Consider the following 19,867-nt stretch of genomic DNA (forward strand, 5'->3'; position numbering starts at 1 on the left):
TTTCTTATAAAATGCTTCTTGAATAGGAAGGAAAATTCTTATTAAATTTTAGCAAAGAGGGCGGGAAAAATCTGAGTTACTCTCTAAATTAATTTCTTTCTTTCATCAAATATTTTAAGGACCTCAGCAGACCAGGATACAAACAATGCATATTTATCCAGGGGAGCATTCGTTATCTAAGGTTAAGCAACTTATGGTAAATTCTAAGCATCTAACCAAGCAAAGCTTCTCAACATTAATACATTGGCAGCTGCGCTGGTAACAGCATCAGCAGGTTCATATTTGTGTACTAGGTTAATGGCCCTGGAGCCTTTACAAGCCTAGCCCATAGAAGTGCCCTGGCATCATAACCACAAGTCAAACAGTATTTGGCCACATGAGAAACGGAATCAATAAAATTAAATAATTCAGAAAAGCTTTAACCACGAAAGATGGAAGGCTTGCAATTAACTTTGGCATACTTTTCAAAGTAAGCATGAATTTAGACAAATAAGCCTGGCAATTTAAAATTCTGAAGGCTAAAACAGAAAATGGGCATACATTTTTTTTCCAAAATCTATCAAAAGCTTTCCCCATCCTCGTTTGAGAGAATATCGATATTCACAATAGGTTTGGGTACAGATGATTTTTCCAAGGAAATAACTACATGATTTGATCTGAGATTAGAAAAACGGTATTTGATTGACTGAGAAACTTTATATCTATGAGACTTTTTAGGGACAGAAGACTTATGTATACCCATAAACTGTCAACAATACATCCTCTAAAGCTGGTAAACACACAGACAGCAGCAGGTGAGGGAAAAAAACTAGATCTAGTAACTCATAACATTTTTGTTGAAATGCTGGAAGTTGGTTCTATTTCCACTGAAACGTCCTCCATTTTGGCTAGTTTCAGATAATTCTTCAGGGGAATCTAAAGAAACTTTCCTCAGAATCTGATTCTCCTTAGTGGCATGAGTATTTGAGTAAAACAGATCTCATTCCAATTAACTGAGGGTCAAAATCTGAAGACAATCTTTTTCTTTTAATCTTCAAGCGTTCAGAATTAAAAGAATGAAAAGGCTTGGAATAAGCCTTTTGCAAAACCCAGCCAGTTTTCTTTGGCCATTTTTTTTGAAACAGAAGATGAAAAAAATGCAATAATATTTTGCTTTCTCTGCAGCAGACTCTTCAGAATGTCAACTCAAAGAGGGGGCTCTTCCCCAGGAATCAGGCACCAAAGGTTGGCTTTACAGTAAAAGCTTGCCTGTTATCTCCCTCGAGACAGACATGACTGGTTTCCTCCCTTGTGGGAGAAACCAAACAGCCATAGAGGATGTAGCTAACTCCTGGTCCTTAGCAGCTCTTGCACAGCAATGATAGTGGGATCAAGAGAAGATAAGCATTCCAAAGAACCCAATTTGGCCACATCACTGAACTCTCCAAATGAAGGCTCATAACAATGCTTTCCTCAGAGTTTAAGATCCCTGAGAAAAGAATCCACATTCAGCTACTTAAACATAACCTTGAAAAAAATGTATATTCTCATACTCAGCACAGTTTCAGACCAAATAACAGCACTAACATTGCATTATTCTAATCATCAATTAAAAAATCCAATACAAGCATTGCTGTATCGAGCTGCTGTTAAACGGCAATCAAGCTAATCCACCTTCCAATCAATAACTGGTGGTGTACCCCCAAGATTAATACTTGAGCCCCCTCTTGCTCAACATTTACTAACAATTTACTCACTGCTGTTAAACATGCCAGCCTAATCCAATATGCTGATGATTATACTCTCATAACCTCAGCTCAGAATTAAACTCATTTCAACTCACTCAGGACTCCTTCACCTTCATCAAAACTTAGCCGGCCAAATCTGACTCCATCCTGAATCTGAAGATGACAAAACTGCTCCTTTTCACCCCCATCCAATACTGATTACAAAAAAAAAGATGTTATGTAATTACTGTAACGTTCCATCTGTGCTGTAATTTTCATTCTTCCTCAACCTATGGGTTTTGGATCTGGCTCAGCTGCTTTACAAGCTTAGGATTCGAAGCTCCAGCTCCTCTCCATCCCATAATGCCTCATTTCCCCCAGACTACCTAGATTGAGTATGTTGCCAACATATATGCAGGAGATGCATATAACAATTTCAAAAATAATCATACAGCCCCCATACAGAAAAAAAGAAGAGAGAGTGCACAGTTCTGGGGCTCAAAACAAGAACTGTGGTTCCTACTATTACCTTCATCAGGTCTTTCATAAGTATGGCCAAGAGGAAGGAGGGTGGGGAGGTTGAGGAAGAATGAAAATGTACAACACAGATGGAACATTATGGTAAGTACATAACTTCTTTATCTGATGATGTCATTTTTGTTCATTCCTCAACCTGTGGGACAGAGTCCCTAGCTACAACAACCTAGGGTGGCCCTCATGCAAGGTTATTCTGGAGCACTGCAGAGCCAAAAGCAGTCCTGTTCCTGGAGATAATGTCTACTTTATAATGTGTAATAAAGGTATGAGAATTTGACCAAGAAGCAGCTGAACAAATATCAACTGAAACTCTGGAGCAAAAAGCTTGAGATGTTGGCATACATCTCGTACAATGAACTTTGACAAGCCTAGGTAAAGGAATACCTTTCAAAGAATAAATAAAGAAAATGCAGTCCTGTAACCGCTTAGCCAGTGTGGATTTGGCAACTGCTGCACCTTTTCTAACATCTGACAGATATGAACAGTAGATCAAATTTCCGGTAAGATTTTGTTCTGTCCAGATAAAAGCGCAACTGCCTGTGAACATTCAGGAGATGCAACATGTATTCTCCCTTGTTCTGAAAATTGTGAAATACTGGTAGGTTAATAGACTGACTGATATTGTTTTCTGTCACAACCTTAGGCAAAAAGGATGGATTGGTCCATAAAGATACTTTGTCTTTATGAAAAATCAAATGAAGTTTAGAAGGGAGGGCTTGCAGTTCAGAAACTCTTTTAGCTGAAGTAACAGCTACTAACTAAGCTGTTTTTGAGATAGAAATGTCAAATGTCCCTTAGCTGCAGGTTCAAAAGGGGGAAGAACTAATGCCTGTAAAATCAAAGTAGGGTCCCAAGGAGGAGTTGGATCTTTGACTGGTGGATGAAGCAAAAAGGTACCTCTGAGAAATGCCCTGCATAGTTTTGATGAAGAGAGAGAGAGCGAGAGACAGAGTTTTCTCCAATGTGAAAATTTGAAATGGCTGCCAACTGAACTTTTACCATGGAATAACTGGTCCCCATTTTGGAAGAGAAATCCAATACTATTGGGCTAGGAGCCGTAAAAAGCTCTATTAGCTTCTGTTGAGCCCAGATGGAGAATCTTTTCCATTTGTTCTTGTAGATTTTTCTGGTTGATATTTTGTGGGAGGAAATCAGAATCTTTTGGGCTGCGGATGAAAGCCTGGAATGTCTAGCCATCACTGGAATTTGTTGAAACAATGCAGTTAATTTTAGGCCTTAAAGATCCAAGTGAATCTGCCCTGAGGGATGGGACTGTAAATCTGGAAGATGGTCCAATGGCCAGGTAGGGCAAAACAGGTGAGAATAAAGGAAGGTAAACCAGACTTGGTGAGGCCAAAAGGGAGAAAGGATGATTACTTTATTCTTCAAGTAGTGTGCTTTCTGAAAAAATTTGGGAATCAGGGGCAAAGGAGGGAATGCATAAAGCAGACCAGGGGGGCCATGCATGAGCGACAGCATCTCTTGCTGACTGTCCCTGAGGAGGGATCAAGGCAAAGAACCTGCTGCATTTGTCGTTGAGAGGGGTGGCAAAGAGATTGCAGCAAAGTTGACCCTATTTGAGGAGGATCATGTTTGTCATGGACTGATTTAGAGACCACTCATGAGCCATCAGTAAAACTTTGCTAAGTCTTGCTGCTAGAATGTTGCACTCCCCTGGAATGTGCAATGCAGTTAGAAAGCGGATGGTAGTTATCGTCCACTACCCAATCTCTCTGCCTCTTGACAGAGGGTAAGATCTGGTTCCTCCTTACTTGTTGATGCACCACACTGCAGACATTGTCCCTCTGAATTGCAATAGTCTCTAGAGGGAGAAAGCTGCATAGTGCTTGCAACACTAGAAGGACTGCTCTCATCTCTGGGACTTTGATATGCAAGTTGGTCTCCAGAGAAGTCTACGTGCCTTGGACAGTCCATCCCAGAAAATGTTCGACAACCCTATCTGGGAGGCATTTGTGATCAGCATGGCATTTGGTGGGGGAAGAACAAAGGGGCATCCTTGGTTGACTTCTGAAGAATGAAACCACCAACACCAAGAATCTTTAAATACATGTGATAGCTTGATCGGCTGGTTCAGTGGGTGATGGAGTAAAGACCACTGGACTGATAACGTCCACTGTAGGATTCTCACATGCAAGCATGCTGTAGGCAGATAAGAGTTATCGTGGCAGCCATCGAGCTTAACACCCTAAGAACTAATTTTGCTTGAGGGGTAAGAATTGCTAGGATCTGCGAGATATGCAGCCTCAGGGTGGAAACTCTGTCTGGAGGTAGATAGGCCACACTTCTGGTAGTGTCCCAACATGTTCCAATAAAGTCCATCAGCTGAACAGGTAACTGTGAATTTTTGCATGTTGACAGTTATGCCGAGAGTGGCAGCTAGCTGGAACAGTTAGTCACTGGCTTGGATGAGTAGATGTTTGGTCAAAGCGGTTAGGAGCCAGTCGTCCAGATAAGGAAACACATGGAATACCTGGAGTCTGAGATGAGCTGCAACTAGCACCATGCATTTGGTGAACACCATGGGAGCTGTAGTGAGACCGAAAAGGGAGCACTTGGGATTTGTATTAGCTGACTCCCAGCCTGAAGCGAAAATACTATCTGGAGCTCCTGTCCATTTTGATATGGTAGTATGCATCCTTCAGGTCATTCATTTGTGATGGCTATCCAGGCATTTGGGTGAAAGGATAAGCACACCCCCAGACTACCTCTACAGAAGGGCAGTCGGGCAACCTTTCTGGGGTGCTAAAAGGGTCTGTCTGAAAAAGAATCTTAAGACCCTTCATTTTGCAGACCCCCTCTGCCCCAGGGGCTGCATCTACCACTAACTGTTTCATACTCTGCCCCTGGGGGGAAAGTCTCCCCGAGATTCCTGAAAAAGACCGTGAGACTTCTTGAACCACAGTTTTTGTACCACCATGTTGATTCCAGGAGAAGGATCTTTGTGGTGTAGAAAAATGGATTCTGACAGCAGACCAGGTCTTTCCATCTTTCTCGCTACGGCAGTGTGTGTCTGACTGTGGAGCCAAACAATGATGAACCAAAGGGTGCTTTGACAAATGATGCCTTGAAAGCTTCCGCAAAATCACACAACCACATCCAGGCATGGCACCTAATGGCAATGCAAGAATCGGTGGTCCTTGAGGTGCCTTCTGCAGCATGGGAACTCAACCTCATGGGCAAGTTGGATATCAACTGGAGAGTGGCCATTCTGTAGGAAAGTCTTGTGTTCCTCATCAGATGTCGACTCTGGCATCAAGCTAAACAGTTCCTTGATTAAGACCCTCTGTAGCCTGGTAAAATGCAACAAGTAGTTTAGCGCAGACAAAAAATGTGGCCGAAGCATAAACCCTCTTTCCAAATCTGTCCAAAAGCCCAAGACTCCCTGTTAGGGGGTGGACATTAGAGCTGTCCTGAGCCAGCTCATTTTTGGTGTCTGCCACAACCATGGCATCTACCGGGGTCCTTTTGGTCCAGTGTAATCGGTTTATGAAGACAGTATCTTATCCACCCATTTGGGTATGGGTTCTACAATGTCTGGTTCTTTCCATGCCCTGGTAGATACCAAATCAATAAGTGGATCTGCAGGGGGGGGGGGGCACCCAGGATGTACATTGGCAAGTGCCGAAAGCTTCCAAAAGCACTCCCTCCTCTAGGTTAAGGTTCTGGGTGGACCATCCAACTTTTTGACATAGGATCTCAAACATGTCTGCAAAGGAGACCTTATCAGATGGAGATGTAAGAGACCGCTCCCCTTCCTTGAAGTCAGTATCAGTAGTGACCAATTCCTGAGGTAAATCCAAGTGTCTCCTTTTACACTTCTTTTTCTGAGGGGCCTCCCTGGTGGGATGCTCCAGGGAGGTACCAGAAGAAATATGGGGTTCCACAGTTGGAAAAGGTTGGAGGCTTTCTAGGACCGGCTGTCCCTGTGGTAGACATGAGGTCTCAGTCACAGATTCCATAGATGTGAGGATTAGATTCAACGGTGGGAGAACCGGGAGTTCCCTAGGGTGGAGAAGACCCTTTCCACCATCTCAAAGGCAGATGGACTAAGAGAACCCAAGAGCTGTCCCCTCCAGAGCCAAAGCTGTCAAAACAGACTTCTCCAGAGCCCCTGCAATTATCCACTCTGAAAGTGGAGTTGGCACCAAGCTGTCAAACACCAAGGCTCAGATGGGAAGCGACAGCTCTGAAAACGTTGGAGTTGAAGTAAGGCCCCCTTGACTCCACGTCTAAGCTTCGGCTCCAGGATGCACTGGGCCTGACGCTGTTGGAGCCAAGCACATCAGAAATGTGGTCAGACTAAGTAGTTACTACTACCGGATCCAACATCTCGGTTCTCTGAGCCATCTGATCAAATGACACCGAAGCAGGAGGCTGGATCACAGAATGAGCTACAGGATAGAAAGGAGAATGTCTGCTCATGGATCTAGAAAGGGACAGAGCTGGCAAAACCCACATCTGGATTGGTCTCTTGAGAAACTGTCTCAGTCTATCCACCTCATGCTTGGACAAGCTCTGAGAAGACCTGAAGGAACAGGAAGCTGATGGCGGTCTGTACACACTTTTGGGAGAGACCCTCCTTGAGAGGAGACCGAAGTGGCAGGGGAGCACAGGGAGCTGAAGGAGAAGAGAGCAGGATGGTCTGATCTGAAGGTCTCTGACCCAAGGTTTTTGGAGTTTATTTTTTGGTGGCTCAGAGGAGGATAACTCCCTGGTGACAACAGATAAGGGAATCTTGTGCTCATAGGAAATGTATATTTTAAAACTCAATGGTTTATCGGACTAATCAGCCATAATAAACCAAAAAGGAAATCTAACTACACTTAGGAGAGAAGAGAAAGGAGGAGGAGGAGGAAGAGATCGGATAGAAGAAAACCATAGGAAAGTCTAGCTAAACCAAAAACCTTCTTTTTTTATATAAATTAAGACCCAAGAGGTAAAATGGAAGGAGAGGATAGAAAAAAGATCAAGAAATCACAGCTCAAGGCAGACTTACGATTTAGCAAAAAAAAATTTGACAGGAGCTCCCAGAGCAGTGAAACCTCTATGCTTTTCAGAGGAGTAGCAAATGAGATCCACGGTAATCTGGGGGAATGAGGCATTATGGGATGGAGAGGAAGAGCTCGAACTTTGAATCCTAAGCTTGTAAAGTGGCAGAGTTGGATCGAGGGTCAGATTCGAAACCCACAGGTTGAAGAACAAACTAAAATGACATAAGATCAAAAACACCACCTCCAACACAATAATTAAATTAATCTCCAACACTAAACTACTAGGTGTCACTTTTGATGACAGCTTAAGGAATATGTAAGCCAAGTTTCAAGTTATCAAATCTCCAAAAGCTGGGTCACTTATGCAGAGTTAAACACTATCTCAGTGAAAGTAGCAGGATAACACTAATCTCCTCCTACCTTCTTCCCACACTCCTATATGCCTCACCAATTTTCACCAACCGCCAGGCCACACAGAAGAGTTAACTTGAGCAGTGTTCCAATAAAATAAAGCTTAAACGTTTTTTGGATAACTTCAATTGTGTTGTCGGAGGTGATTTTGAAGTTTGATCTGATGCTGCCATTTTCACTTGTTCTTCAATCTGTGGGTTTTGGATCCAACCCTCTGATCCAACTCGGACGCTTTACAAGCTTACGATTCGAAGCACGAGCTCCTCCATTCCATCCCATAATGCCTCATTCCCCCAGATTACCTCAGATAGCGCTACCCCCTACTACCTCACACTCTCACAACTACAGGTAGGACTCAGTGTAGTGCATTACCCTGAAAGGTGACTTGCCTTACACTCTTTGTTACAAAAGGTACACCCACAAAAAGTAACTTTGCTCTCGTGATAAATGTCTCCTCATGGTTCAAAAGTCCAATAACACAGCTAGAGATGTCCTCTATTCCAACCATATCTCTAAGACTTGGTTATAATTCCATTCCACTCCCAATTAGACTCACTGAAAACCTACTCATCCTCCAAACTAAACTAAAACTCCTCAACACTTGGTTAAGTCACTGTTATGCTCTAAGATGAGTTTATTAAATTAGCATCATCACCATAACAGGTGCAGCACTTAAAATTGTGTTGAACATCCTCAGAACTGAAACTGAAGCACTGTTTTAAGACTGCTACAATGTAGTATTCCTAACGTGCATTAAGTGTAGTTGGGGGCTTTTTTGTATTACAGCTTGCCATTCCATACATATATATAATGTTTTATGTATTACTATGACGTACACATAACGTCTTAGTATTTACATAGAAAGTGAAAACATGATAGTATAATGTATCATTCTTTAATTTTGCATAAATGGAGCTTTTTGTTGCTCTTCTTATATGCATTAAGACGAAGTTGAGTCTTGGGTGTTCATCTAAGTAGTTTATTGTATACAAATACTCAGGATGGATGGCAGGAACATTACACTTGATCTAACTGACTGACTACATACTTGCATCCTCACACTCTGGCTGCTCACTCAAAATGGCACTCTTGATTGCATGTGCTCAGCACTTATATGCATGTGCTGACTTACTGGAAAGCTTTTTAAAGATATATCACACACACACTGATCTACATTCACCCTCTTTAAAGAGCTGTCTCATATAAACAATGACATGTCAATAGATATGCAATTATACAGACACTAAAATAAAAACAACAATCATGTCCAGGTTGCAGTGTACATGGAAGTAGGTTTTGAGATGCAACCTGATCTCATGACATAATAGCACTGGGTTTAGCAACAGAGTCAGTCACTGGGAATGTTCTGCTTGAGGAATCTCAGGGATTTTCTCAGGAATGGGGATTGCTGATGGAATGTTCTCTGGAATAGGAACACTGGACAACTCACTCTGAAAACTAGAGTCTTTCTCATAGGCAAGATGTCGTAACACTGGTTCGGACACTGGTAACAAATGCTTCAGATTTCATCCGAATTCCATTACTTGTGACCCCGCAATGTACGATCTCTGCTCTTGACACAAACTTTTCATAAATCTGATGCGATCAAAACCTTTTGACATCGGCATCATTACTATCGCCCCTTTTTTCAATGAACTGAGCAGTTTGTTGATTTTATCACAGTAAGACTTCTGGGACAAATGCTTTTGTAACAGTTGGGCTTTTACTGCTTTGTTGCTCTGAGCACTTGGACCCAATAAATTACTGCTGATTGGTAATGCGGTTCTAGTTTGTCTCCACATAAGTCTCTGGGTAGGTGAACCAAGATGTTTATCACAAGGAATGTTTCTGAGATTTAACAAGTCGAGAAAAACATCAGTATTGTCACATCTGGATTTCTCCAACAGCTGTTCTGCACTTTGAACTGCACGTTGACTGAGGGTATTCAGGACTACTCGCAATATGAACAAAGTTCCATTCGTCTGCAAATTTCTTGAACTGCTGACTAGTAAACTGTGCACCATTGTCAGAAATAACTCTGTGGGCTACCATGGACAGAAAAATGTCACTTCAACTTAGTAATGACAGTACTGGAAGTTAGGTTGGGAAGTAGGTCATTCTGGAACCAATTTGAATAAGAGTCTACTAACACCAAGTAATGTTGACCATTCCACTCAAAGACATCTGTAGCTACTGTCGGGCCAAGGTAGTTCAGGAAACTGAAGTGGTTCTTTCTGTTGATGCGGCTTTGTATTATTACATACTGAACAAGATAAAAGTACATTCTCAATATCTCTTGACATAGAAGCCAAAATACTAGACCTCTCACCCTTATTTTGGTAGAATCAGTTCCTGGGTGGCCACAATGCAAAATCTTAATATACTCTTGTTGCAAGGACTTTGGAACAATCACTTTAGGTCCTTTCATGATGATACCATTGTCTGACAATCTCATCTCTGTATGGAAAATAAGGTTGCACTTCTACTGGTAAACAAGATTGCTCTGAAGGACATCCTCGACTGATAAAGAGGTTTAGCTTCTGGAGAACTGGATCTGATGTTGTGAGTCCTGAGCTCATCAAGACGTGTGGAAGAAATATTTCTCACTTCCATGACCTCAAAATCAAGTTGCTCATTGTTATGCTGTTCTTTTTTTTTTTTTCTGGGCAATCTGGATAGAGTATCAGCAAGGTAAAGAAGTTTGCCTTTCGTTTAAACAAGATTGAAATTTTACTTCTGCAATATGAGCATCATACGTTGTAGTCTAGCTGGAGCTGTATGCATAGGCTTTCTCAAAACAGTAACTAGAGGTTGGTGGTCAGTTTAAACTTGAATAAGTCAACCACAAATTTATTTATTTATTTTATGTATTTATTGACATTTGTTAACCGGGTTAGTCCAACTGAGCCAGAGGCCCATTTTCAGTGGAGACCCAAGGAGAAAAGCTCCAGAAGTATTACATAGTTTTACAATAAAACTCAAATAAAAAGAGTGAAAAATGAAAACCACCATGAAACATAAGAAAATCAACATAGAATATTTGCACATAGATTAGGTTAAATAACAATTGACAGGTCTGAAGAATATCACACATGAAGTACATACAAATAGATAAACCATACAATCAATTTATTTTTTAAATAAAGATATATATGAATATATATGCTATGGAAGTGAGGGGAGAGGGAGGTATAAAGGTATAGGAGGCAAGTACAAGGAAGTAGAGAGTAGAATAGGAAAAAGGCGTTAAAGTTGAGAAGAGCCTAGATCAAGTGGGGATTAGACAAATATAATCATGGAACTTCGAACAAGAAAACAATTGCCAAAAGTTTTTTCTCAATCTGAGTATACTGCATCTCAGCCTGGTTAAGAGCTCTCGATGCAGAGGCTACTGGTCTACCCTCTTGAAGAATGACGGTACCTAGACCAAACTTAGAAGCATTACAGGAAAGAACTGGTTTGTGAGCATCACAGTAGTTGAGAGTCGATGGGTTAGCAATTTTCTGTTTCAGTACATCAAATACTCTTTGGTGCTATTCTGACCATGATCAAATTACATCTTTGCTCGTCAGCTCTCATAATGGTGCAGAAAGTTGGTTTAAATCTGGAATGAACTTGTCTAGATAGTTGACCATGCCAAGAAAATGCTGTAGGGCTTTAACATTGTCTGGAGCTGGCATCTCAAGAATTGCTGTTTGCTTGGAGGGATCTGGTTGTAAATCTGAAATGGTAAACAACTGACCAACACAAGTAACTTCTCATAGCCTGAATTTGCACTTCTGAGGACTCGGCTTAAGATTAAGATTCACTTTACGTGCTCTTTCTAGAACTTTCTTGAGGTTCCGGTCATGTTCAACTTCACTACTGCCTCCTACTAGAATATCATCTACTACAACAGCACATGGACAGCCAGAAAAAAAATTTGCTCCATCACACGCTGAAAGAATTCACTGGCATTTATCCCAAATGGCATTCTCAGAAATCTGTATCTTCCAAATGGTGTACGAATGTGGTTAACAATGAAAATTTTCGGTCAAGCAAAATTTGCCAAAAGGAACTCTGCATCTAAAACAGAAAAAAACAGTGGCATTTGGCATAAGGGCAGCAACCTCTGAATGTACTCATTGGATGAGGAGGCCTTTTTAATGCTTTGTTCAGATCTCTTGGATGAATACATATTCTGATGTCATCTGAGCTTTTCTTATGAGCTACCACCATGGAAGATACCCATATTCAGTAGGTTCTTCTACTGGACAAATTACTCCTAGTGGCACCATTTTGTGTAGCTCGGCTTTTGCTCTACACAGCTACTGGAACTTTTCATGATGGTCTGATAACTGGGATGACCTCTGGGTCTCACTTCCTGGAGCACACAACTGGTAAGTTGCCTAGATTGTCTGCAAAAATATCAGCACACTCAGAAAAAATAGTCTGGGTGAAATTTGAGCTGTTGTCGTGCAGGCTTACATGGTGAACTTCTTTAAGTGAAAGTTTTCCCATTTTCAAACAGTCTCCGAGGCCTAAGAATGACTGCACGTGTCTCTTGACTACAAAAAATTGCAAGTCATACCTGTTCCCAACACAGTAACATGAAAGCACTACTGAGCCTTTGGTTTGAATCTCTTCACCACCATAAGCAACAAGCTTCGCACACTTTGCATTTATTATGTCAGCAGAGACGTTTGCTAGAATAAAAGCTGCAGAACAACTTGATTTGACACTTTGAGCCACTATCTACTTTGAACTCTACAGGACTCCCACTAATTGAAACAGTACAAAAGATTTCATTCTATGCCCATAAAATCTACGCCCATAAATCCACAGCATTAACTGTTTCAACCAAGCACAGACACACCCATCAACATAAAAAGAAGGGTCACAGTTTTCTAATTGATCAGATTGCCTCCTGGAATGCCCTTCCACTTAAGGTTGCCACCTTTCTATTGTGCCATTTCCTGACAAACAAGCCCCACCCCACACAATCTAGCCACACTCATTCCCTTTAGTAACCATGCTCCTTTTATATAACATCCTTCAGCACAAGTCTAGAATATCACATACAATTACTACTAAATGGAAAGACGCAATGAATCAGATGTATGTAAATTAAACTTTATTTAGCAGTACTTCATTCAAGGGTTCAATACACAAAACAGTATATTAGTACATAACAGTACATCAAAACGACACCACTGGATGAAACAAGCATGGGGAAAACTACTAACCCTTCAGCACAAGTCTAATACCACATGCAGGTAGTACTAAATGGAAAAAAATATACGATGACTCAGATGTACAGAAAAAAATATTTAACAGTAATTCATTCAAAGCAGTACATTAAGGGTTCACTACACACAACAGTACATCAAAATGACACCACTGGATGAAAGACAAAACAAGCATGGAAAAACTACCAACTGTATAAAGTGTCTTGTCAGAATTTTCTTGCTGGAAAATCATTGCTTATATTTCAAGCTATATTTTGCATTCGATCTGGCGGCCTCAAGTAATGGCTGGTTACTTTTTACAAATGAATAAAATTGTGAAAAACTCATGTTAAAATTTAGCTTGACCTGCAACTCAGCCTTCAAGAGAGACACAAGCAGTTTCTTATATCAGCCCATGCATTCCCCAGAAGTGAAAAAAAACTTTCAACGAAGCTATTGCTGGGGGGAATTGAAAGGGTAAACTGCACCAGTTTGTAAAGTGTTATGAAGTCTGGAGCTTCTTACAAATGCCTCTGTCATCTGTAACACGGCTGGCAATGCAGCAGTTAAAGTGCAGTAGTCTGAGTAAAGTGCTTCAATGTCCACATCCAATTTGAAAATGTCTGCAACTGTACGCAGTTCTGGCCAAGTTACAGGATGTTGGAGGCTGAGGACCTGCATAGCTTTAAAGGACTATTATCATAGTCAAACCACTTCCGTAGGTAAGTGCTTTACTGTCAAAATCACAGAAGTCACTACAGACCTGCTGTGCCACAGCTGGAGTAAAAATGCTTTAAGGCAGACGAAACTTTAACACCAAAGAACTGGTCATCTAGCCTTCTCTGCAACTCATCTTTAAGACTTTCCATCACTGTGTACAACTCTGCAGCAGACAGCGTATCACCTTCAGGTTTTGCTATGGACTTGTGAAATACCTAAAGGATGTAGTGCATGAAATGTATGCAGCACTCTGCCTTTGAGATATCCCCACTGATGCCATCCTCATCAGCCTCCACAAATCTCTAGATAAGGGGGTGAAACTCAGACCCTTGACTAATAACTTAACAGCAGGCCAGCATTCTACCAACCTCACCAGACAGCCACCTTGTGAAACATGCTGCACAACTTCCTTAAAGTCCTGGTCTTGGAAAGAATAGAAGTCTTTCAACAGTGCCAGTTTTTTAACAGGTGTTGAAAACGAAAACTCAAGATGTACTTTCAAAACCAGAGTCTCCACATCAAACCTTGCAAGGGACTTGCTTGCATTCTTTGCACACTCAGTTAAGTATTATGTTGCATAAACAGTTTGCTGCAATGATGTGAGGCACCTCAGATTTCAAACATTTAAAAACAGACCTGTGTTTTCAATAATTAACTGAGGCATTGTCTGCGGCATAGCTACAATGTTTTGTACTTTTAGTCCTTTCTGCACAAGGATGTCCTTTATTTTGTAAAGATGCATTCGGCACTTTTGTTATGATCCTTATAGAAATCCACAAGTTTCTGGTTGTACACCCATGGCTGTGAGTGAAGTATTGAATAACCAGGGAGACCATTTTTCTGTTCCCTTTATTGGATGCATTAGACCCCACTGAGAAATAGGAAATGCCAAGTTCCTGCAGAAGGAGCTCCTCTGAATGAGGTGCAAATACATTCATTACAATACTCTCAGATTTTGTCTTCCCACAGTTGAATTTCGAAGCCAAAGTAGAAACAGAGAAAACGGACTGTGCCAGCTTACCTCCACAGCCCATGGGTACATACGAGTGATTGTTTCACTCCATGATAGACTGCTGTCACTTCTGCTGCAGTCACTTTGGAAGCTTCACTGGTTGCACTACATGGCTGAATAAACTGTCATTACAAAGTTCTGCCTCTGGGCCTGAAAGCTTTGCTGATGTTTGTCTGACTTCTGGTGGCTTTTCAGTGGTTTTTCCTCATCATACTTTACAGTGAAAGATGTTCCAGAAGATGTGCACTTTGCCATGGCATCTGCATTTGGAACAGGCCACACCCATGAGTAGCTTTGCTCCCAAGCCTTATTAGTGCAGAAAAACTTCTTAGGGGAGACTCTTCCAGCCTCTTGCTAATCCACTGATTTTTTCCCGAACATGATTCTTGCAGTATCCTTGCTCAACACCACTACAATAAACGAAAACAGCCATTAATACAAACCAAGATACTATTATGTGACCAACAGTAGTGCCTGGTAGGGTCTGTGTCAGTCACTAGCCAGAGATACTTGCTCACATCCACATGTGAATCTCTAGACTTTTACACCTTGACATAAGAGAAAAAAGCACATGAAAGAAGATACAGACTTCACCTGTAAAATTAAACAGTGGAGGTCAAGCAATGAAAGGCAGCAAAAGTAACTCCTGTCTGAGGGACTTTCTGCAGCTGTTACACACACAAACCTGGTGCGACAGCATAACATACAAAGAAGGCATTCAACCGTGACTAAAACCTGTGGCTCAGATACTAAAGCAACAGTAACTACTGTCCCAAGTTAAGACCCTCAACTGTTACCGTTACGCAGAACCCGACAGAAAGTTATCCAGCTGAGTCTGGACACAGCTCGACAGCAAAGTTCAGACATATTGTAGGCTGACAAGATGATAAAGAAATACATGGTAGCTCAACAATCGTAATATCCTCTGGCTACAACAGTAATAACTTGCATAAAGACAAACTAGGCATGTCAAAGTATTCAGATGTTCTGATTTGAATAAAATACTGCAAATTCAAAAAGGAATCCATTACAAAGGCTCAAAAATCAGAGAAATTTTTAAATATTGCTCTTCCAATCCTAGAACAGGTGGCATTACCATGCATTTTCTTAAACACAGAAGCCTAACAGAAAAATATTTAGTGACTTCAACCCTCTATCATTTGCTAGAAATCCATACAGTATGAGAAAAATTAGGCAAAAATCTGTACATTCTGTTCTAGATATCACAATACCTTTCAAACTCTTAGACCAAGAAACCTAGACAGCACTAATCACAGGCAGAAATGCTACTTTATAATCTTAGCAAGTTGTTAGAATAACAGTTTTTACTCTACTTTGCATTTCCTTATAGAAATGAATTGTCTAACAAATATCCACAAATGACATCAACAAATGATTTAATCTCTTAGCACAAGAAACTAGAACAAAGCTTAAGCTTAAAAAGGACAAATTTAAAATGCTGCTCTTACAAAGATGTGATTTGCCACTATGAAAAATAGACCAATATGAGACAGACACAAACGCTGGCGCTACATTCAAACATATAGAGACTAGAATAAAACATATTTCCATCATATAATGCTTAAAAATGTTCAACCCTAATTGCTTGCAAGCATACCTGGCCTCTTAGCACAATACAGTAGCACAAAAACTATTGGAGCATCAGCAGATGTTAACCATTACTCTAAAGGTTGCAAAGCTTGGCAATGCATCACAATAAAATTATTCATTTTAAGTTACTCTAACTCAATCCTCTCCAGAAAACATTTTATGAGAAACAAACAAAAAAATATCACGCAATATTTGGACATTTCATAGCCTAAAAAAAAAAAAAAAACAGAAGAAATCAAATTCTTTGTTTAACTAAAGTTTGATTCCACTTATCTCTGCAGGACTAGTATTCACAAAAGCAAGCTCCAGTCCAGGGTTCCTGGTATGATCAGAGCAGGGCAGGCAGGTTACAGGCTAACACAGCAGCAGTCGGGCAGTAAACAACAAATAGTAGCCCAGAAATTCAACTTGTTCCTATGCAGTAGGGAAAAGAAAGGATGTATTCACCACCACGGTCCTCTCCAACTTCTCTGTCCTCCCAACTGCAATCAGAAGAGCAGGCAAGTAGAGTTAGCAGACACCCATACAGTACAGATGAGTAAAATGGGTAAAACTGGAGAGTTCTGAAGAGTCCGTATCTGCTCTGAAGTTAACAGAAACAAAATCACAGTCCACAACCTTTAAAAAAAAAAAAAAAAAAAAAAAAAAAGGTACAGAGTAGCTGAAAGCCTCACTTTTTTATTTCTTAATTATTGCAGGTTTCCTGGTAGTTTCTATTGTTGATTGGCTGCTTGGTGTGTGTTGGGAAAAGAGCTTGTTGACTGGCTCTTTCCCAATGCAGCAAGCAGCCAATCAGACAAGACAGTGACGTATTTTTGTTTGTCAGCGTACAGATACACTGATGAAGCAGTACAATGTCCAGAGTCTTACATCGAGAACCGGAATACTGTCCACTCCGGGGGGGAGGGGTGGCAATTTAATTCCACTTATTGCAAGAATGACACTGCTGACCAAAAGCTAAGCACTTTTCTCTTCTGGGTTCATGATTACCACCACAATTACGACAGTGGACTATGAAGCTAGGTGGGGGCACATGTTTTGACTTTGCTAACTCACCCTTATGCTTCACTGAGCATGCTCTGGAATTTGCTGGAAAAACTTGTGGCTTCCCAGGGACTGCTACAGGACCTGCAGTAGCTGCCATGTGCTTGGGGCAAGTTTCTTTTAACCATGTGCTGCATACTATCAACATGAGCTTTGTCACTGTGCCTTCCACAGCTATTCTCATTTGTAAGCATACCTGTGTGCTTTTCTGTAAGCTCATATATCTGACAAATCTCAATGGCCTTATTTAACATTACATCACTGTCTCAAAGCAAAATCTCTCACAGTGTCATTATTAATACCCCACAAGCCTGCCTTTTATCAACTCATCTCTCAAATCACCAAACCTGCACGTTTTAGCCTTATTTCCCAAGTCAGTTATATATACACTGCAAAAGTTTCACCAAGCCTTTGATCCCTTGTGTAAAATAGTGCTCTTCCATTATAATATTCATTTGTGGGTTGCATCCTTTTTTAAATTTGCGATTTAAGCATTCAGGATCTTCCCTTGTTTCAGTTGGTACCACAATACAGCAGTATTCCCCCTCAGCTGCAAACACAGTAGGTGCATACACAAATGAACGCTCTCTTTCAATGACCTCTGAACCTGCTAAATTAAGTAGAATAAATGCCTTTACATGCGAGTCTGTCAGAAAAAGCAGCCTGTATGAAAATATTGTATTCGTGCTCAAACACACTCCAATTTTCTGCAATGTTATCAAACACAAGGGTTCCAGGTCTGCAAAATCCTTCAGCCATGCCCACAGATTATAGTAAAACGCAATGCAAAATTGGCACCTTGTAATTATGTATGCACACCCCAGGCAATAATATTCAAATGCACACTAAGCTTTTTGAAATACTGTACGAAATATGCTTTAAATAACAATATTCAAATATTCTTTGAAACAACTTTACTTTGCAAAATAACTGCACTGTAATAGAGCACACACACAAACTTTGCACACTTCAGATATTTTGAATAGCTTTAGTTAATATGACAAAGTAGCACATAGTGAAAAAATACAGTCGTTTTCCCTTTTTTGTACATTTTATGTAATTCGGATATTGTTTCAAACATTTTTGTAATTATTTTGAATATTTTTATCAATATGTCTCAGTTCCGGATATTATGTTCAACAAGAAATTCGTTTTGACCATTCTGCGTGCTTTGTTTTATATTTACAGCAAAAGAAATCATTTAAACAAGTTTTAGTACCTGTAATTCATTTCTGACCTATTTTGTGAGTCATCTGAGCAGTAGGGATGATCCACTCTTGTATAATTCTCAAACTTTAACCAGTTGCCTCAAGGCTGTAAGCTCTGAATCCCATTCTGACACCATGTTGCTCTTCATATGTGCATTAAGATGATGTTGAGGTTTGGGTGTTTAAGTAGTTTATTGTACACAAATACATCAGGATGCATGGCAGGAACATTAAACTTAAACTATCGAACTGACTAACTACACACTTGCATACTCACACACTGGCTGCTCACTCAGAATGGCACTCTTGCTTGCACATGTTCAGTACATATATGCATGTGCTGACTCACTGGAAAGCTTCTTAAAGGTATATCACACATACACACACAAACACACACACACACACACATCTATACTTTTCTTCCCAGACCTCCACTGAAAAGGTGCACTGTACCCAGCTGGACTTTCCCCGGTAAACAAAACAAACAGTATGTATGCAGTGGATTGTTATCCAAAGCATGGCAAAAACAATACAAAAGACAACCTTTACAAATGCCCATATGGCAGACTATAGAGCATGAAATACCCTTAAAAAGATAATGTGCTTGTTAAGTGAAATGCAACACAATGTGATCATCACAACAGAAAGCTTGCCAAATGACAGCTAGTCCTTCCAATACCTTCCTGAAAGAAGGATGCACTTTGGTGATGTGACTCCTTACATAATACACAGTATAGCAGTGCACCTACAGGCACTCGAGTGAAAAGTACATTTTTGCTAGTTTACACAGAAATTTAGTAAAGCAACATGTTCTCAAAAGATGCACAGAAACTGGTTTGGCATTTTGTCAAGTCTTTTGGAAGAAGTCACATGAAGCATAATGAACAAGGTAGTCTGCGCCCATGCAGAATGAAATCTAAACAGTGAAGTTTTTGGGAGTCCTCAAAAATACCTGTAATGAAGACCCAATTTCACTTGCTTGAAGAATTCTGACGGAAGACTGTAATAAAAGAGGAAGACAAGGAAAAGAGACTAGGCCATGATGCAGTGAAAATTATTCATTAAAACTACTATGTTATTAGACAAGGATAGCTTGTTACTGGATTGTTGATGCTTTTAGACTGTATAAAGGCTACATAGAGAAAATGTGCTTTGAATAGTCACAATTAACAAAATGCAAGCTGGCAAAAAATGCCGAGCAGCTATGCTGAACAAGAGTTATGTAGCATCCAAAAACAGGTTAATAGCTCCATAAAAGTAAAATCCTGGGGAATCCAAAGGTATGCAAGTCTACTATTAAAAACAAAGAGAAGCTTTATTTGGCAAATTATGAGAAAATCACAAATGCTTTTGGAACAGACGTATGTGACTGTTGTTTAAAATGCATCACATGCAATGC

General features: G+C 40.5%; 1 protein-coding gene across 4 annotated transcripts in view; it reads right to left on the minus strand.

Annotated features, from left to right (window-relative positions):
- Positions 1 to 19,867, minus strand: part of NDE1 (nudE neurodevelopment protein 1) — a 653,710-nt gene that overhangs the window by 163,496 nt on the left and 470,347 nt on the right. For 3 of the 4 annotated variants that reach the window (XM_044089169.1, XM_044089166.1, XM_044089170.1), the window contains exon 6: positions 19,421 to 19,468. The exons of the other annotated variant lie outside the window; for it this stretch is intronic. In XM_044089169.1, the coding sequence (XP_043945104.1) occupies positions 19,421 to 19,468 (48 nt within the window). The remainder of the gene's footprint in view (positions 1 to 19,420; positions 19,469 to 19,867) is intronic. 4 annotated transcript variants of the gene reach the window in all.

This window comes from Protopterus annectens, chromosome 12.part0 (assembly GCF_019279795.1).
Source record: "Protopterus annectens isolate FY-2018-M chromosome 12.part0, PAN1.0, whole genome shotgun sequence".
Taxonomy (NCBI): domain Eukaryota; kingdom Metazoa; phylum Chordata; order Ceratodontiformes; family Protopteridae; genus Protopterus; species Protopterus annectens.